Genomic DNA, 20,158 nt, shown 5'->3' with positions numbered 1-20,158 from the left:
AAGTTGAATAATCAACTCCTACTTCTACTCCACATCCTGCACCCCCTTTCTCTTTCGTTGTTTTCTAGCATCTCGATGTCTGGTCTTCCATTCCCTAGTCAAATCCAACTTATCTCTTTGCCAAATCTCCTCCATCTCAGCATCTGTCTCCTGTCTCCAAAAACCTTCTTCACCAGCCACCTCATCTTCCATCATCCCGTAATCTTCCCTCGTCCCACCCTCCCTCGCCCACATGGCTCTGGTAGGGACTTCGGCTTTCTTCAAATGACTTTGCATAACGTTCTGAGGTCGTGAAGGGGGGAAGAACATGGGTAGTTCAGCAGAAGGATCATATAGGCTCTTTGGGGCAATTTCCATCACTTGTCTTTGGTCATCGTGTTCGACAAGAGGAGGAAGTGGAAGGATGATGTCGAGATCTTCTTCTGGTTCTATGTCTGCATTCAGGGCGAGAGAGAAGGAAGTACCGGCGGAAGGTGCGAAGAGATCTTTCAAGGTGGGTTTGGTGTTGATAGAGGGAATGTGTTCATTAGGAGGTTTGGTACTCTCTGAGACATTGTTCTCCTCCTCCTCCTCTTCCTCCTCCTCCTCCTCCCCCTCCTCCTCCTCCTCCTCCTCCTCCTCATTCTCCTCATTTGGATCAAAGTCTGAATTCGAGTCGCTATCGCTATCTGAATCCGAAGTGTCGGAATCTTGAGAGTCAGAACTATCATCGGAATCAGTGTCTGTGTCGGAGTCAGAGGGATTTTCCTCATTGACGTCGTTATCATCAGATTCTTCAGATTTATCGGACTCGTCATGGTCGTCCGTATTCTCCTCTTCATCAGATGCCTTGTCCGCATCGTCACCTTCAGATCCCGATTTCTCAGACATCGAATCATCACCGTCATTATCTTTTTCAGGTTTTGTAGAGTCTGACCCCGTTCCATCGTTTGGCTCGGTATGCAATCCCTCATCCGTCCGTCCCGAGAGTGACATGAGGTCTTTCCCCCCTGACTCCCCCTTATTGCTGAGGAGATCAGGCAGCGCCTGCGGGAAGTTTTCGAAGAGAGACGGTGGAGTAAGTGGAGTAGGTGGAGAGAGATCTAAGAGCATAGACACATCGTTCATCTCTGTAAATAATAAATGTTCTTGTTTTGTACGTGGGTGTTCCACTTCGTAATCATCTTCTTCCGTCTCTGTGTCGGATACATGAATTACTGATCGAACGGGAGAGAGGGGTGATGATGATATATCACCCAGGAGAGAAGCGAGAAGGGAGAGATCACGTTGTTTTTCGATCGTAGCGGCTTGAAGAATTTCAGATGGTACATGCGTCTTACCCATCGCCGGAGTCTGAGAGATGGGCGGGACGGGTGAAGTGGTGGGAAGTCTACCAGCGACCGAGGACGGAGGTGGGGATTGTTGAGTGATTGAATGGCTGGCGAAACTTTGGGTAGGGAATAAAGGTGAATCCCGATGAGGGGAACTCTGCGGAATGGATATAGGTGGATTCTCTTGTTCGTCATTTTCCTGTACTTCTTGCGTCGCAGGACTGAGAGAGTTGCGTCGTTGGTGATCAAGTTCGGAAGATGGTGTAGATAGGTTGTGATGATCATGTTGAGAGAACAAAGGGGACGAGTCTCTGTATTCCCTCGTTGAAAATAAAGGTGATATACTTCTTCTTCCCTCGCCCTGGGATATATCCTCAAGACTTTCTTCTTCCACATCTATCACCTGAATCCTTCGACGTTTCACCTTTACATATTCTTCTTCTTCACCTCTCTTCCATTTACCCGATCCCACCTCTTCACTCTCTTCTTCATCCTCAACATCCTCATACACCCATTCTTCAAAAACGTCCACATTCACTTTCTCTTCGCATAAGCTGTCTCCAAGTATTTCTACCTCGTGAAGATGTTTATGTCCATATTTCAGGGGATCGATCACTCTTCTTCTCGCTCTTAATGGCGGTCTACTTTTCTTGGTGTCTCCTATTTTCGTTCCTACATGAGGGATCGGTCGTAAAGGTCTCATACACATTGGTCTGATGAGATGCCCATCTGCCAATTGCCAAAACTATCCATCAGTCCTCTACTCCAGTAATTAGAGTAGAGAGCACTGACCTTTTTCGTTTGATAATTTTGGAAAGTGACAAGTCTCTGATCTTGTGCCATTTTACCTAAATCTTCTTCTGCTATCATCCGCCGAAGTCTTCGGTCTGCTTTCTTGGCTTTGGCTTCAGGTGTGATACGACGTTCTGCTTCCAATCTAAGAACAGTGAGTGAGCTTTCAATGTGCGGGGTAAAGAAGCTTACCTGGTAGTATATGAAGGACGAGCTTCTGCAAGTCGGAGTTGGGTGCCTCGCCATGTGGAACCGGACATGATATTGAGGCCTGTCCGTCAGATCGATAAGATGTGACAAAAGGGAAATCTGACATTTTTTCAATTGCGTCGGGTTAGTCTGGATGGTAAGGTAGGCGAAGGGTCTCGGTTGTCCTGTGAGTCAGCACAAAAAATCATTAATAATTTGGCTCGATGCACGTAGAGAGATCGAATGCCGGGGAGGAAGAGAGGGTTGTGGAAGAGGAATGTGTTATGAGTGACGGAGGACCAACCTAAGGGATCAGGACCGAGAAGGTTGACAGATATGACGGATCCGAAGGATTTGAATCTCTCGCTCAGATGCTGAGGTGTTATAGTTGGTGTGATACCACCAATATGAAGCCGCTTGGTGATTGTCTCTTGGGCCATTATTCTCCAACAGTGTACTCGAGTACGTGGGGTAAGTTTGGACAGCTTCAGTAGCTCCATCTTCGTTGCAAGATGGAAATCTTTCCAGGCACCCAGAGTCACGTGACCTCCATCTTACCGACGCGACCAACGTTCACTTTCCATCCGATCCAACTAACTTTCTGCCAAAATGTCATACACCGAACCGACCGACCTGCACAGGGTATACATACAATGTCTCCTCTCGAGACGGGCAATGACGGAGGATGTAGCTTTGGAGATGTACAAAAGGGCTATCTCTGCGTGTCAAGGTACGTTGCGGTACTTCTTTTCACTCCCCTCCCACATCTTCTTCCAACATTATCAACGATCCGACGTGACGATCAAAGTCAACACTCCATCGAGAGATCTATTGAGACGGCAATACCCAGATGTTGATGGCCAGCTCTCAACGCAGACTTTCACCCAGCTCATCCCCGTACGGCAGCGGGATTCAAATCATTCCTTGATGAGATCGGACATATGTTGGAAGAGGTGGGTATGAACGTTCGTGAAGGTCGAGAGGAGATTGGAAAGGGAAGACAATGGATTGTGCTGGTATGTTTAAAACTCTCTTTTACACCTTATCCTGATCCATGGTTTCTGCGAGAGAAATGTTGTTCAAGATCATGATGGGGAAAGATGACTGATAAAGTAGTGTAATACCGACCCATCCGATGTGGCCCTTTCCGCTACGGATTTGACTCCTCTTGAAATTACCTTTTATCGCGAAATGGTATGGTTTTCTCCTCTAGTCCTCCCCCTCTCCTCCCTAGTTGGCTTCCGTCACGAGTCTACCCAAAAAATGCTTGAACACTTCCCCATGCCTCTGCCATGAGACTATCCTGAAATGTTCTTGGGGACGGAGTGGCAAAGTGTCACAAAACAATTAGTGAAGCAGTGGAGTGAACTTCTGATTCCATATCGGCATGAGACCTGGAGTTCGGTGACTGATATTTAGATAGCAGAAATCATGGAATCGTATCCCGCAAACTCTATCGGTCATAATCGCGCTATCGCCCTCGTGAACAGACTCGACGGTAGTCTCACTCGTTCCGCCGCTGAGGCGGTGTTACGTGCTTTGGTATCAAGAGGATGGTTAGCGAAATCCAAGTGGGTCGTCCTACTTTGACTTCTTAGTCCCACATTCTTGAACGTCTTCGTCGTCTAACACTCCTCATCTTGCACTGTCGTTACGAGACGAGGGTGTGTCAAACCCTATCTCTCACTTTGACAATCTTCTCTGCATGATCAAGACATATCAGTCTTCTCCCATTGAGAGAATATCTCATACATCTTGAAACTGTTTGATTCAATGTGTAGAGTCTGACCACTAGCCGTGGAAGATATTCCTTGGCCCCTAGAGCGATGCTGGAACTTGAAAATTATTTGAGAGGAGAGTACGATGGTTTACACAATTGTGGAAGATGTAAAAAGTTGATGTTGACCGTATGTATATCTTTTATCCTCTTTCCCTTGTTTCCCCTACATTCCCTTTGACTCATCCAATCTTCATACAGAGTACTGAATCTTTGTGGGGATATAAAGACGACACAAAAGAAATGGATCCAGGGAGGATAACTAACGACCAGGGCGTGGCATGTACAAATCCGAAGTGCAACACACACATTCATGGATTCTGTCACGAAGCACTACTCCGTACTCGACCTCAATGTCCAGCTTGTAAAATTCCTTTCGCTGAACAAGCACCTAGACCTATTGGAGAAGCATCAGTCAGAAGAGAAGAAGATGGTTATGTACGGGATGTTAAGAATAAACGTAAACGTGTTCCTAGAGCTGAAGGTGACGTTGGACATTCTGGTTCGGAATCTGAACATTCTTCTCCACAACAACCTGAATCACCTCAACATGATGAGACTCAAACTCAAACTCAAACTCAACAAGAGTTATCAGAATCAAGAGAGGGTACAGAAGAAGTTTCGACGGAGAGTCAAATTCCTTCTGGGAGAAAGAGGAAAGAACCTAGGAAGAGCGGAACTTGGGCCACTCAAAGTCCTGCTGGGAAAGGGAGGATGAGTAGGGTACCAGAGACTCAATATGATGAAGATGTTTAAAGACTCTTCCTTCTCAAATTAGTCCGTGCAGTGAGAAGGATGGAGAAGGAATGAACGAATTTGTTTGTTTGTTTTAGAATGAGATCGAACGAATATCTCATTTGGATCTAAGTTGGGAGAGAATGTGTAAGTGGATCAAAGAAGAATGAGTGCATATGAAGTACGTATGCATTCTACTTCTAAACTTCGTTATTTCGTTGAAAAATTCGTATTCATGATTGTGGATTTCACAGATGCTATGCTGACAGATGAATGACATTTCGTTTTTGTGTGTGTTATGATTTTTGAGTTGTTTTGGTGTGCGATGAATGATTCGGTGGTCTGATGTGCGATGTTGTTTTCTCTGTGATGATATGTGTAGGATCTAATTGGACGAGATCTTGTGAGTGATTTTTTTGTTGACAGTCGGATGACGGACGGTAAGGATGTTGAGATGGATGTGTCATATGAAGTATGGGAATGACATAGATGATTGGATGGATAATTCGATTGGATGACATGGACATTTGGAGGGATGAAGAGGTCGGGTATTCGACAGAAAAGTAGGTTGATTTCTCTTACAACTGGAAGCGCCATCGTTGAACATGTTAAGTGGGGGAGCAGTAGAGTGGTGGAACATGGAACAGCTGCCGTAAACAATCCGTATCTACTGAGGATGACGTCTAGGAAAAACCCAAGATCGACTTCAAGTAGTCATGACTCTTCTACCTCTTACAGCTCTTGAATTCCTTCTTCCTCTTCCTCTAGCCATAGGTAATTCACTTAAACCCAATTCTATCCTCACTACCTCTCCTCCTATCTCCCTTTCCCTTTCCCTCTCTCTTTCTCTTTCTCTTTCTCTTTCCCTCTCGTCACTTCCTGATCTATCTTGATTCAGAACATTTCGAAGTATACTAACACTCATACTTCTTCTACTTCTTCTACCCCTTTCTTCAACTTCCAAATCCCTTCCTAATTCATTTTCCACACCGTCAATCTGCGTTCCATTATCCCTTCCATCAACCTGCGTCCCTACATTCCCTCCTGTAAGCTGCGATTCATCATTCAAAACCTGTTGTGATCTTTGAGAAGGAGTGACGGAACGTGATGTCAAAGGTGATAATCCATTCAACGTAGTGGAACTTCGAGGACGTCCACGTAATGTACTACCATAAGTAGGGAGTTGATGTGGTGCGAAAGCCAATTCAGGTTCTGAAACTGATCTACCGAGATGAGGAGCTGCGGGTCTAAGAGGAGTTTCGGGTGAAACGGGTACAGTATGAGATTCATTATGATGATTATGATTATGATGATGAGATAAATGAGGGGTTTGGATGGGAAAGTTATGAGAAGGATGAGAAGGACCTGAATGTAAAGAACGTGTTGAGAAAGCTGAATGAGGTGTATAAGGTGTTATTGGTGTTGAAGGTAAAGAATAACGAATATGTTGCATTCGACTAAATTTTGTCAGTCGTCATTTCCATTTTCCTCTTCTAACCCCTCGCTTCAAAACCTCGGTCAAAGACATCATCGAGCTCTCTCTAATCTCGGTTGAATAAAGGAAGTTTATTAAACGAGATTCTGACAAATAATCACCATAATTTCGTTCCTCTTCAAATTATTCAACCGACCTCAGATACTTGACGACCTAATTCGGTCTGACGGCATATCGGTCGTCCCCACCTTGATACTAACCTCTATCTGTTCATTTTCGGAAAATATGAAACAAGAGGATGTCAAGAAGAGAACAAGGGATAAACAAAAAGAGATAGACAAGATGAATAACTTAGGAATCAAGAACGAATAGAACGGGAAAAAAAAACTTACCCAGCATACGCCCTTGAAATAGTCCCGATCCTCTCTTTATTCTCTTGTGCCAACCTCGGTAGTTCCTCGGTCGAATCGTATGCCGACCCGGGCTTCGTAGGTGAGATGGAACCGTTCCGACCACCTGTCACGCGACTAAGAGCGGAGGTACTGTCCAGTCTTGGGAGTTGAGAACGGGGACGAGGTGGTGTTAGGATGGTGTTGGGAGGTGGGAAGAGACGTTCTCTTTCAGGCTGAAAGTCAGCAGCATCCTCACCAATCATCACTACGTTTCATGATACCGAACTGGTCGCTTGAGGTAGTAGGATCATGTATGATGCCCATGGGTACATGGAATGGACCTGTTGGACAAAATGTAGTAAGGAGAATTGAAACTCACATCTGTGACAGACCTCCGACGTAAGAACGGTAGACAATGACCTATGGTCTGACAGAAGATCGTCAATGGAGCAGACATCTTTTCACTCCTTTTTGGCCACTTGACTTCCATATAAATGACCCAATCACCCACTTGGAACTCCCACCGATTTGGTAGTATGAGCGAATGTAAGGTTCTTTAAGATCGAGGAATGTTTTATACCAGTGTCGTAAGAATGGTCGATGTCGAGATAAAGGATAAGAGAAAAAGATATCCATTCCCATCTATATCTTGTGGAAGGATGACTTGATTGAGGTTGGATATATGTATGTATCAATCTATACACGTCAGCTTTCCCCCACTCTGGCAAGGTTCTTTTTTGGCTCTAACCAACCAAGTAAAGTCAAGCTTTCCCTCTTCTCCCACACCCTCTCAAAAATCAGATATACGAAAACACCAGGGATACCGCGGAACGCTCGGATCTATCAGAGTCGTGTCAACCTTTATCAACCTGATCAAGAACCAAAAAAAAAGTCTTTTTTGTTCACAGATTCACGGAGGTACGGAAAGTCACCGAAAATGATAATCACAAATCGAGGATCGTGTGGTGAGACTTTTCGGATCCCCCACTGGCCACTTGACTCTCTCCCTGATCCCTTACCTTCTCAGTTTACGCCCTGCGCCCTCAAGCGGCGATAAAGTAAGAAGCGGAGACTCACTTTCTGTAACAGTGGCTGTTCAACTCCGTGTCTCCACAGTTCACGCCACCGATTGTTTTCGAAAGAGATCTCTTCCCAGCAGATCGAGATTGAAATGGAGGTGTGTAGAGAAGGAAAGTATTTGTCTTCTTCTTTTGACAGTCAATTGACGATTGGAAGAGAGGACAAATGTTAAGGAAGGTAGATAGATATCTCTTGCCGTTTGACCGAAAAACCAAAGTAGAAAAAGTTACTGCACTCGTGTAACCGACTTTTCTTTTGAGCAACCTTCCCTTTCTTTTGAGATTTCACAGTACGAGTACTAGTATAGCCGTCCGCTCCCGCGGCTTTTCTAGTAGTACTATTATTCAGTCCGTCCCCTTTCCCGAGGCCGACGACCGTTAGGTATCTCCGGACGTGACGTTTGGGTAAGGTCGAGAGGGAACAAGACTAACTACTTGTATTCAACTTTGCTTTTTTGAGGGATTGCGGGAAATGACTCGTTCCCCATCAGGTAAAGGCGTGGCATTTAGACAGTTTGACAGCGGAAGAAATGTCGGAAACAACGGCGAAAGGAATGATGGTTTTTGATGATGACCCTGACGCCACGTTTTGATCAAAAATGAACCTTGAGTGTCCTTTGATCTTTCCGATACTCTAGGATTTGAGAGAAAGTGGGGATGATCACCTTTGACGAGTCATTGGTGGTGGTTTTGCTTTTGGTGACGTGTAGAATATGACATTTTTTATTCCTGTGAGAATGCTCATTGTGTGTCGTCTGTCACACAGTTTTCATCAAGGTGGTACGATAATATTGTGCGGTGAATCTCCAAGGACTTTGAGGAGAGAATGCTGACTTTGCTTGGCGACGAACATTGAGCATGGACTACGGTACTACGGAACAAAGCAACATCCAGAGATGTTAGTGCAAGGAATTGGAAGCGAGGCTGTGTGGTCGTACGAATACCTTTCCGAAATTCAGGACCTGTTGAGAATGAGAAATGTCAGGGATGAGAATGTGAAGGAAGCACGCACGGATCGTCGTCGTCGTTGAGATTTTTCTTTCTTTCTTCTTGAATGACGTCGCTTCCTTGGAAATTTGGGATTTTCCCTAATAACAAACCTTCGCTTCACTTAATTACGTTGAACCGACTCATTTCACTCTCATATAGATATCAGATGTATCAGCGACATCTACTGTGAACAGGATGTACATACTGTAAATGTAAAACTTGTTCTCGTCACTAGGTACGGTATCAGTTCAGCAGTGATCCCTTGGGCGCAAACTCCTTTTGATGAGAGAAAGAGCACGTCATCATAGATGGTAGCTGAAAGGAGTGACAGGGACCGGAAGGAAGGAAGGAACGGGCACGGAATCGGATTTCTTCTTTAGTACCTAATGTGTGATCGTCGTCGTCCTTCCTCACTCTCGGTAAGGTAACTTAGACTGTTTCTCAGAAAAATCTAGGCTCAAGGTGGGGTCAGAGTTTCTGTCATATGCTACCCCTCAAAATCACCTCCTTTTCTGTTCTCACCCCACTTGTTCGGTAACCTTGTGTCCATGTAAGACTTAGAGTACAGAGTCGTACTATACGGTACTTTCTATCAGCTACCCTCTACGATCTGCCACACCAGATGAGGGGTGGATGTTATGGCCGCTGGATCTTTGGCCGTTGATTTGACGTAGAGGGAAAAGTGCCACATGCCACACAACGCAACTGACCTCTTGCCTCCTCCCTTACTCCCCTCCTCTTCTATCGGTGTATCTACTCACGATGGACCTAACACTGTTAAGAACGTATTTGATACTTGGAGGACAAGCCTTGATACCGATAATTATAGGCTCATTTCAATCCCTAAAGGTACGTCAGCTCACATATCCTTTCCCCATCTGTGTCAACCTCGATGGTCAAATTTCGAAACTCGTAAATCATTTTATGTCCACTCGCGTCTCTCACGAGGATCGTATCTACACGACAGTCTAACCCACTACATAAGTTACTACACATAGATAAGATTCAGATGTAGTAGACTCAAGAGACTGATAGAAGACACCAGAGACGACTCTTGCCAGACGAAGAAAGACCGCCAAATCACTAGGAGAAGAACCAGAAGATGAACCGTTCGATGAGGTACTATCATGGGCTGATTCACTTCTCTTCCCTGTACTGGGAAGTGGGGCGTTGTTGAGTTTATATTTGATCATACGGTATTTCGGAACGGAATGGTTGAACATGGCTTTGGGGATATACTGTGAGCTTGCTGTACTTCGTGTGCTTTCAAGCTGACGTCAGTTTCGCTGGCTGGAATGTGGGCAGTTCATTCGGTGAGTTATGTACTCCTCTCAATGATTCACTTGCTCTATCTTCAAACTGTCCGACCGTACTAAAACTTTGTCTATCGTTCCTCATCCTGAAAGCGCGCCCATGTGATGCGACGTGTGATCGCAATGCTGCGTAAACGAAGCGTTAGCTATATCGCTATCCGATTCTGCGGTGAAGGTGAGAGATCAAAGAACCCCACAGCTCATTTGCAGACATTCAGCTCCATAACTGAATATACTTTTCGCATTCTTGGTCATAAATCTCAGATTTATCATATCCGTGTTTCTGCCGGTCTTAAACGTCAGTTCCTTCTCCAGTATTATTAACAGACCACAGTCAAAACTGACTGGATAGAAATCTTCCATCTTCCCATTTCTGGTCCATCTCTATTATTCATCCCCATCTCCATCATCCTCTCAGCGTTATATATTCCATTAGGTAGACCATATTGGTTATCCAACATCTTAGCTTTATGTCTCTCATCTTCAACTTTGGCAGTACTGAAATTGGATTCTTTTCTTACTGCTTTCGTCCTTCTGGGGGTATTATTATTGTATGATATCTTCTGGGTAAATCATCTTCCCTCCTCCTACTTCCTTATCCTCCCCTCCCTTGCCTTAGACTCGTCGTCCAATGTTGCTATCTGTGCAACCTTGACGTATTGGTTGACCCTTGCGAAGTGGAATAATCTTGTATATGGTTCAAGCTAATGAAAAGGTCTTCGCTACGCCCGTAATGGTAACAGTTGCAAAATCCATTGATGCACCAATCAAAATACTTTCCCCTCGTCCATCTTCCTCTTCCTCTGCCGAATTCGCAATGCTGGGTCTTGGAGATATAGTAGTTCCAGGTCTGGTCATCGCCCTGTGTCTACGATACGATCTCAACAGATACGCTTCTTCTCGTCCTACGGAAGATGTAGACGTAAGATCTCGATTCGGGAAGAGTTATTTTTACATGGGTGTAGGGAGTTATGTGGTTGGATTAGCAATTACAATTTGGGTTATGCAAATGAGTGGGAAAGCTCAACCGGCTTTGTTATATCTTAGTCCAGCGTGTAGTGAGTTGTCCAGTTAATCCTTTTCATCTTTCTTGACCTTGTTGCATTCGGTTCGACTTTCACGTCGGTTCCTTATCAACACCACTTCACACCATACTTCGTATCGTATCCTATTTTTATCTCGTTTGTATACTTCTTCCCAGACAGTGTTGAAAGACCCGTTATCCCTCCTTGATATTCAGATCTAATCTATCGCGACGGTTTGCTCCAAGCTCGCGTAATCGTCGGATAGTCTTGACGTGGACAAGGCCAGTAAAGTTCATAGAGCTAATCATCAGGTCTTGGGCCGATATTCCTCTCTCTGATCAGAGGAGAGTTCAAAACATTATGGTCTTACACCGAGATCACCGAACCTAAACCAGACGATGACAATATCGATTCAACTTCAAAGACAATCGAATCCTCAAAATCAAATGTTGACGTCCCAGAACAGTCCAAGGGAGAAACGACAGAAACGGAAACTTTGACAACACCTATTGTGTCAAAGGAAGAAGTAGAGGATGATAGTTGGATGGAAGTCTCTACTCCCGATACACGAAGTAAGAAGAAGAGCAAGGGAAAGAAAAAATGATCAACGTAACTATCACATATGCATCGGTCTTTGAAATCATATAACTTTTATGTGCAAAGATCGATGTTTATAACAAAAGTGAAAACTGATCAGGATCGTACGACTGATGAGAATTAGATGAAAATACTGGTGGTATAGCTCGAATTTTATGAGATGGCGAAAGATGACAAGGATGGATGGGGAGAAGGATGATCATAAAGCACGACGATATTTGATATACGCCGTCAAATTCTCTTGAGCTTCTTCTGCCTGAGCACGAAGTAATCGGTCTGTCCTTCTGTCGATTTTCTTCACCTGATAATCAGCTCATCTTCCACAGGTCCATCAAAAGTATGTCCATCTCCTCCCAGCCCACTGATTCCTGTAGTGGTTTCATAAGTTGAGTGAGTGAAAACATCTCTTCCAAGCTAGAGAGGAAGACCCCATATGAGAATATCGGACAACCGTGCGGACTGCTTCACCTCTGTATTCCTTCAGGCATCATGTGAGTAGCTTCACGGGCTAGATTGGACGGAGCGGCACGACGGAATCACAAAAAAGGTTGATAGGACATGTAAGTAGTTGATCGATTCACTCACGGCACTTCTGACCCTTCCCACTACCCCAGTGAGAGCTTCCAGATAACCACCAGCAACGAAAACAGGTCCATCATATGATCTAGTCTCATCGGCGTAAATGTCGATTATAGCGTTCAACAGTGAAACGAGTATAGATCCTTCAGGTGTCTGAGAGACGAGGAAGTTCATAAAGTGAGATCCAATGATCTATAAATTAGCTAACGGTCTTGGAGTTTTCAGGTATCCAATTTTCGATTTGTCATCAGGGACGAGAGATGTTCGATGGAAGTACTGTATCAAATGGTTTCGTGTGAGAATCGCAAGAATCGGGTTGAGGAGGAGAGTACAGGGGGGAGGGGTCTGGTAAAGAATCAGGCAGAGCCGGAGTGTAAATCATGTGGATAACGACTTACTTGGTTCTCCTCTAAAGAGACATTTGGTCGGGAAGCGAGAAGAGAAAGAGTTTCGATTAGTCGAGTTTGGGCAGGTTCACGAATAAGTGGCAGTAGAGTGAGGAGACCTTGGATTTGATCTGGTCGTACCAGCTGGAGAGTCAGTCATGCCTCCGGGTCATCTTCACATACAACAACACCTGCGAACTAGTATGAAGTGAGGAGAGAGGGAGATCTACAGTCGAGCCAGAGAGGGAGTTCGATTGATACCAAGAAGCACAAGGAGATCGTATAACGTACCAAACCTTCCTCAGACACCTTCACAGCACCCCACAAACATCCCAGAGCCATCTCCAGAACCTCTCTCCTCATCTCATGTCCTTTCCGCTTCAAGGCGTCCGCTTCCGCATATAAAAGGGCAATAACAGTCATCATCCCCTCCCATACTCCCTGAGACGGGACAGGCCCTTTGACAGTCGGATCAGTTTCACTAGCCGCCGCAATAGTGAGCAGGAGGTTGTTCAGAGCTTCCAAGGCTCTGAGATGTAAGATCGACAAAGCTGAGGTAGTAGGTGGATGAGGGGAGGGTTGATCTGATGCTGGTGGAAAAGAAAGTGGTGTAAGCTGAGCGAGAGTAGTTAAGCGCTGAGGAAGAGACAAGGTGGTGATGAGATGTGAGAGGGTGATGGAAGTGGATATGACCACAGGAGTCGGTTGTGTAGACATATTTGAATGATCTTGAGATTGAGCGATGATATCTTCGTCTGGTAGGGAATCAGAGTCCATCTCTTCATCTTCCCCATCTAGACGTAAGCTATCATCAAATGAAAGTGGGTGAGAAGGCTAACCAGGTTCATCGGGCTGCTCACTTTCCTCTAGCTCTTCCAAACCTGCACATATGCCGGTGAGTATCTCCAGAGCCACTGACACAGTATGTAGCCTCCTCTCAATCCTTTCCAAGGTGAGCGAAGGGGCAGAACGGTGACCGTTCAATTGATGATCAAGGGCTTCTGTGAGATCCTGGGACGGCTGACAATGAGCATTGGGTACGCGAATTCTGATAGGCTTACCAATTGAGAGACGAGGCTTATGACTCGATCGACGACACTCGGAAGATTTATATCGATCAAGCCGTCTATGAGAGGAACGATGGTTTTTGTGGTGAGAGCGATGAGATTTATAGACTGATCCGCCTCTGACCCAGTAGTGACCACATTTCTTAGGACGCCTACCACTCAGCATAAGTAAAAACGGAAGATGGAAATACGCACCACATAAGAGAAGTCGGGCCAAAAGAGTTCTCCCATCTCCCAACTCATCTTCATCATCCATCATTCCGTTGGATTTCTCCTTCCCTTTCCCATTTGGTTTTCTGTTGCTCGTCTGATGGCTGTCACGTGTATGATCCACTTGACAGATGTCCACGATGGTAGATAAGGCCATAGGATGTCGTAGTAACGCCAGCTTGAAAGGCTCATTATCGGATGAGAGAGAATAGAGGGCTTGGGCTGTCATATGTTAGCTGCGTCCAGCAGTCAGAGCCGGTGACTGACCAGCAGCGACGACAACACCAGGCCCCAACATCTCCCTGCGGTCAAGAATCTGAATTAACAAACCCTCCACTCCCATTCCCATGACTCCCTGAAGCGTCTTATGACTCGTCTCGGCCAAACTCCATATCAGGGTAATCACATTTTCAGTAAGCTGCAGAAGATGTTTCCGGGCTTGCAGCTGGTCGTCTGTTAAGCGACCTTGTACTGGAGTAGAAATGGCTTGAATAGTCGTTGAGATCTGAGTATCAGCCTCGACTATGAACTGCTCAACTGTCGAGCTCACTTTACCGGATAAGACACCAAGATGCGAGATGATACCCTTGTTGAACATCTCCCCACATAGTTCATGACCTCCATCAATGGCAAGATTTCTGTTCATGAGCGGCCTAGATGAGGACCAGATCTACTTACCTCAAAGCTCCAGATGCCTCGACGACCACTTCGTCCACTGAATCTGACAAACGTTCAATGAGCTCACCTACGACGTTGCGGGATTGAAATAGCCGTCGAGTGGCAGGATCGTCTTGAATGAGGTTGCAAATGGCTGCACATGCCCATGTTCGATCGGCGTGTGAGGGTGATTTAAGCTGTGGTCTATCAGCGTCCCTCCTAGATAAGACTGACGTACACCGCTCGAAGCAAGAGAGAGACAGGGGAGGCATTGATCGAAGCTGGACAAACCTTTTGCAGCACCGGCAACATTTGCTTCTCCTTGGTGGGATCGACTTTACCCGCTGCCTTGCCTGATCCCAAATGAGAGTCGGGCACTCGTATGGGATTGTGCCTCCATGCTTGAGTCTTCTTTTTGTATTGTGTCTTGCCCATGATGAGCTGCTAGCTGCTCGCTGTTGCACGACTAAGTTTTTCTACTTGTAAGCTATAGGAATTATTATTACCCTTGGTCACATTGGACGTTGAAATTCTGGAGACAAAACGACCGTGGGAAATATAAAGGCAGGTCACGTGACCCTCATGAAACCTGAGTTTAAATCGAGCAAAGGTCGGTTCAAGCAAGACCATACAACTGAACATTTTCACCATCAAGGTTCTCTGCATATCGGATGAGATGACAAGACGAGACTACAACGACATGCAATCGACCTCGTCTCGAACTCACGAGACGTCGTACGTTGAAGATATGCCGGCGGCATGGGGAAAGATAAGGTTTATCACCGGAACCTCGGCGCCGGAACATATTCCGGTGATAAACCGGTCAGTCTTCGACCTTTGTCATGACATGAACAGCATCACGACAAGAGATGTATCATTCCACCTCGAAACCTGACGAGGTGTTCATTGCCTCTTCTGTTTACCACACAGAACAGATATCTCCTCGATTCACAATATGTCAGGTCCGAGTCAACCAATCGGGTCTCCACTGAGTAGATGGGAAAGCATAGAACGACTTAGTAGAAGACTATCAATAGAAGCGGCCGTTCCTGAGGTCATCCCTCTGCAATTGGAATTATCGCATTCTGCTTCTCGCCCTCTTAGAACAAACAGCCGATCAGAGCGACAATCCGTCAAGTTGGATTACGATGAGGACGTACATGAGAAGAGATCAGGGGAGCGAGAAGGGTCGACTAAATCGAATGGTGCATTGTCCGATATACAAGAGAAAGAGAAGGATGTAGAGGTTGGAGAAAATGTAGAAACCAAAGATTCTGAAGTGATTCCCTCGGTCAAGTTATCGAGGAATAGGTTAATCCTAATCGGGGCTGCTATGTTCTTTTCGAATTTCACTTCTGTGAGTCTTCCCTTCTCTGTTTACAGACGAAATGCTAAGATTAAAGACGATTTCTACATCCACTGTTATGCTGTCGATTCCTTCTTTGGCAGAGGATCTTGGTATATCCGTTTTGTCTGCTCAATGGGTGAGTCTCTTGACTCCTCTATCACTGTCTTCTGGCTGATAGAGAGGTGGCATCTGCATGGGGACTTTCTTTCGCTTGGTAAGTCGATCCGGAGGGTAGATCGTCGAATTGACCGGTAGTGGTATCCTCATATCGGGTCGACTTGCAGATATGTTTGGACGACGAATACAACTCATGGTAGGCTTGAGCATAGTGGTTGTAACTTCTTTGATCACGAAATTCATGCGTGTGAGTTTCCTTTTCAGCATATCATATTTCTCGCCTTTTCGGTAAGATCCCTTGTCATGGGAGTATGTCTTTCGGATGTTAGCTGATTGTCAGGTCAGAATAGCCATCTGTGTCCTTCGTGGTATAGGAGGATTCGGAATGTCACTCGCTTCCCCAGCAGCATTCGGTATTTTGGGTACGACATTCCGAGAAGAACCAGCTAGGACTATAGCCTTTTCAATCATGGGGATGGGATTACCCGTAGGAGGTTCGACGGGTCTTATCATTGGTGGTGCCGTGGCTAGTGCAGGGAGGTAAGTTTGACATTACTCCTTGATCCACGTCCGTCTCTAATCTACCATTTTCATCGTACAATTTATATTTTGAAATGGAAATGCCGGACGATAATGCTGTGGAGAGACGATGTTTCGGTTGTGATTCGAGTGAGATTTTCCTGAGACGAGTGGGAAATGATGAAGATGTCGTCGAATAGCAGTGTTTGCTGACAGACAGACACGGCTGGTCATACGTCTTTTTAGTCATCATGGGTTTCGCTTTAGTCCCCCTCACCTTAGTCTTCTTCTTCGTCCCTCCGGAACCTAAACGAACATTATCCCCTGGGTGGATCAAGACGATCGATTGGTTTGGTGCTTTTCTGATCGGTGGAGGGATTGCTCTGTTCTTATTCTCGATCACTCAATCTGGTCTAGTAGAACGGGGATGGTCAGAACCATGTGAGTTTACTCTTTCATTTACAACGCTTTATGTCCTGATTTGTTTATCACTTCATTCCGCTTCTCGACCTCTCGTTCCTAACTTGCGCACTCTCAAGATTGTCGCAGAGAATTCTCAGTTAAATCAATACGATTTGGTGGACATAGTTATAGCTATCGCGGATTCATGACCAGGTCAGACGCATGACTCACATTCAGACGTTCCAGCTTGCACCGGTATATCCATCCTCATGTTACTCGCTTTTGGATTTTGGGAACATCACGTGGAACATCATCTTTCACATATACTACAACCAATTCTTAAATTATCTCTCTTGACAAGACATAATTACAAAGTCGCAAGTATTATCGTTTGCGCTTTCTGTTCTTTCTCTTGTACGGCAGGATGGATTTTCATGGCTACTGTTTATTATCAAGAATATAAAGGTTATTCACCTTTATTGAATGCTATACATGTTATTCCTGCTACTTTATGTGGGATAATAGCAATGGTGAGTGATTCGGTGTTTTTTCCTCTCACTTGTGACCCATTCAAAAGTCGTGAGACTGGCTTGGTATGCCAAGACTTAGACCTTTTGACACTCAGCACCAATCTCATCTCTAGATCTCCTTACACGAGAAAAACGTATGAGAGGAGAAGAAGAAATCGGAGAGAAAATAGCTTATACTAAACACGTAGGCCGCCGTCATGTACCTAGCACCGAGAATTCGCGCTCCATACTTACTTATGACAGGAGCTATCCTCGGAGGGTATGTCCTCTTTTTTTCTACGTAGAATTCCACTGATCAGAAAAGCGTGGCAAACTTATTGTATGCTGTCGAACCTGATGGTCTGACCTATTGGGCGGCGGAATTACCGGCACAAATTTTGTTACCTTATTCGACGGATATGATGACTGGTGTAGGGTCTATCTTGATGGCTAATTTGGTTGAACAGTAAGTCAACTTCATCTTCTCCATCCACATCTACACCCACATTTATATCAGAATAAACATCCATTTTCCCCCAGAGAGTCATTTCCACATCCAATCTTTCTATCTAATCTCACGACCAATCCTCCTCAAATCTGACTGCGATTCCTCGACTGAACACATCCCACCTCGAACTGTGTCAGCAATGACTCCATATGTTTGACAGTTTGTTATGACGCTCATTCGGAATAGACATGAACAATCCCTCGCTGGTGGATTACTTCAAACAGGCGTTCAGACCGCTATCCCTACTTCAATATGTATAGTTTCACTCGTACAATCCAATCGAGCTCAAATCACCGGTAGTCTCCGAACGGGATTAAGAGATGGGTTTTGGTTTTCCTCCGCATGGGGTTTCTTCGGTAAATCTCTTTTCTTTTCCGTTTTCCCCCATCGTTTCATTTTTCCATCGAGTCATCTTACAATCAACCATCCAAGTGGATACACTGAAATCATTCCTTTTGACTCATCTTTCCTTTCCTTGTCTTTTTGACCATAAGAAATTCACCGCCTCACACAAGATCAGCTAGTGATAGAAACCACGTTTCGTTCTCATCGTTCCCTCCGCAATAATCAATCTCATCCCATTCCCCCCACATCATCGTGAAACCTATTCCCCTTAGACTCTCAGACTTTTGACCCTAGAATGGGTGAATGATCGTCTGACCATGAATCCCACCACCCCACCCCACCTCATCCAACCACGCTCCACCATCCATCCATCCATCCGGCATCTGGGCGTCGAGGAACTCTTTTCTCACATTCAGCCGCATGCCTCATTTTCGTCTCATTAGGTAAAGTCGGTCTGGCCAAAGATGTAGGATATCAATATGGGATACGTAAACGACCTGAAGAAGAGACGAGTGGGAATGATACGGTTCAAGAGTGAATCAATATACTTATTTGTAGCTATAACATATGAAACAAACATGCATTTTTCATCTTTTACAACCGTTTGAGAAATCACGTTCAATCGGAAAGTTCATTCCATGTATATCTCATTTTAAGTGTTCTTCACACCTACCCTGCCTGGCCTGCATGATCGTATAGAGACTGTCACGCAGCACGAACGAAAAGGAGGAAGTGTTCGACTTGACGTTTTTGATTCTGCTATGTACTTTCTCATATCGATGTGAGAAGTTATTGAGTTTTATATGAGATGGAAGTACACTTTGACACTCCTACGTCTCAGCAATCAGGGGTATAGCCTAGAAGATTTGAAGGAAGGGGAATCTATCATAGATAAGCTTATAAGGTCAGTGATAGATCTTAATCCAAACCATGAGGAATCAACCCCACAACCCACGTAGTTGCCTTCCCCCCCTCCCCCCCCTGAACTAAATGTGAGAGAGTTGATCGTCAATGATGCGACCTACCGACTAAGCGACCAAAGACGGGAAGCCAAGAGAAACGATCTTATCCATCAACGTCCATTTCGACCTAAACTATTCAGACTCTCAGAAGGGAAAAACACTCAAATCCCATCATGAATCAGATCGGTGGGGTGGGTCAGTACGTATCATCTCGACGACTCTTCCGTCTTTCCTCACTTTGAAATACCTTTGTCCGTTGTCCTGTGTCCTGTGGGTCGAAACTAACTAGTTGTATAATCTTTCCGGTTCTACCCGTTACCACCGTACCGTACGGCCTTGTCTTCATCCTATGAATCTTGAGTTTCAATTCCGAGATTGGACGATAATCATACCTATCCATCGTCTCATTGATCATACAATCGAGATTGAAGATCAAGAAATCAAAAGATGAATGATCTTCTCCCTCGTTTTTATCATCTCTGATTGATTCACGTGATGAAACCCCCCATTTGAAAAGAGCTCATTGGTCATTTCCTGTCCAATATTCATGTCAGTATTGGAAGATAGACAATGGGAAAGTTAAGTTTGTTTAGTGAAAGTGCGTCGGTCATATTCGAGTCGAAAAGAAAAGTAGGAGGATTTTGAAGTCGTCAGTGAATTGAAAGATGGATCATCTTCCGATTCAGATCTAAAACCTAGACAATCATAAATTCCCTCAAAATTCGAAAACGTCGCCATAATCGCCATACTACCGATCAGCAACCATCAATCTTTAAAGCTTCCTAACGCACCATCATCCTTCGAAAATAATCGGCCGAACGAATCGACGGTCCTCGTGATTACACCTTCTCTCCTTCTCCCCCCCTTACACTTCGCTTGTATCGTTCTTTCCTCATCCCCCAAAGGCGGTAGAAA

The 20,158-nt window shown here is 45.0% G+C and overlaps 6 protein-coding genes across 6 annotated transcripts; 3 read left to right on the top strand and 3 right to left on the bottom strand.

The window, feature by feature from the left end:
* Window positions 1-24: 24 nt before the first annotated feature.
* Window positions 25-2,362, bottom strand: TREMEDRAFT_65347 (uncharacterized protein; the record flags this gene model as incomplete). The annotated part of the gene is made up of 3 exons (XM_007007525.1): window positions 25-2,055; window positions 2,103-2,247; window positions 2,295-2,362. 3 exons carry the CDS (start codon window positions 2,360-2,362, stop codon window positions 25-27), a joined length of 2,244 nt encoding a protein of 747 aa, XP_007007587.1.
* Window positions 2,363-2,896: 534 nt separating this feature from the next.
* On the top strand, window positions 2,897-5,005 carry TREMEDRAFT_74710 (uncharacterized protein). Its single transcript, XM_007007591.1, has 6 exons — window positions 2,897-3,021; window positions 3,156-3,307; window positions 3,408-3,485; window positions 3,711-3,862; window positions 4,087-4,198; window positions 4,342-5,005. Exons 1-6 carry the CDS (start codon window positions 2,901-2,903, stop codon window positions 4,822-4,824), a joined length of 1,098 nt encoding a protein of 365 aa, XP_007007653.1. The 5' UTR covers window positions 2,897-2,900; the 3' UTR covers window positions 4,825-5,005.
* A 504-nt stretch (window positions 5,006-5,509) lies between these two features.
* On the bottom strand, window positions 5,510-7,087 carry TREMEDRAFT_65345 (uncharacterized protein; the record flags this gene model as incomplete). The annotated part of the gene is made up of 3 exons (XM_007007524.1): window positions 5,510-6,260; window positions 6,631-6,863; window positions 7,010-7,087. 3 exons carry the CDS (start codon window positions 7,085-7,087, stop codon window positions 5,510-5,512), a joined length of 1,062 nt encoding a protein of 353 aa, XP_007007586.1.
* A 2,368-nt stretch (window positions 7,088-9,455) lies between these two features.
* On the top strand, window positions 9,456-11,680 carry TREMEDRAFT_45640 (uncharacterized protein). The gene is made up of 7 exons (XM_007007462.1): window positions 9,456-9,548; window positions 9,738-9,939; window positions 9,981-10,012; window positions 10,223-10,310; window positions 10,365-10,579; window positions 10,728-11,070; window positions 11,349-11,680. Exons 1-7 carry the CDS (start codon window positions 9,462-9,464, stop codon window positions 11,639-11,641), a joined length of 1,260 nt encoding a protein of 419 aa, XP_007007524.1. The 5' UTR covers window positions 9,456-9,461; the 3' UTR covers window positions 11,642-11,680.
* Window positions 11,681-11,833: 153 nt separating this feature from the next.
* On the bottom strand, window positions 11,834-14,968 carry TREMEDRAFT_70084 (uncharacterized protein; the record flags this gene model as incomplete). The annotated part of the gene is made up of 10 exons (XM_007007590.1): window positions 11,834-11,935; window positions 12,220-12,366; window positions 12,612-12,743; window positions 12,891-13,393; window positions 13,439-13,619; window positions 13,661-13,818; window positions 13,862-14,098; window positions 14,144-14,514; window positions 14,555-14,730; window positions 14,825-14,968. The coding sequence occupies 10 exons, from the start codon at window positions 14,966-14,968 to the stop codon at window positions 11,834-11,836; spliced, it is 2,151 nt and encodes a 716-aa protein (XP_007007652.1).
* A 520-nt stretch (window positions 14,969-15,488) lies between these two features.
* TREMEDRAFT_34999 (uncharacterized protein) lies at window positions 15,489-18,819 on the top strand (the record flags this gene model as incomplete). Its single annotated transcript, XM_007007445.1, has 10 exons — window positions 15,489-15,890; window positions 15,937-16,043; window positions 16,137-16,245; window positions 16,339-16,538; window positions 16,738-16,958; window positions 17,157-17,449; window positions 17,638-17,708; window positions 17,754-17,894; window positions 18,123-18,292; window positions 18,698-18,819. 10 exons carry the CDS (start codon window positions 15,489-15,491, stop codon window positions 18,817-18,819), a joined length of 1,836 nt encoding a protein of 611 aa, XP_007007507.1.
* Window positions 18,820-20,158: the final 1,339 nt, after the last annotated feature.

The sequence above is a fragment of the Tremella mesenterica genome, assembly GCF_000271645.1.
Source record: "Tremella mesenterica DSM 1558 unplaced genomic scaffold TREMEscaffold_14, whole genome shotgun sequence".
Taxonomy (NCBI): Eukaryota; Fungi; Basidiomycota; class Tremellomycetes; order Tremellales; family Tremellaceae; genus Tremella; species Tremella mesenterica.
The sequence above is the reverse complement of the archived record's forward strand: the minus strand, read 5'-3'. Positions and strand labels throughout refer to the sequence as shown.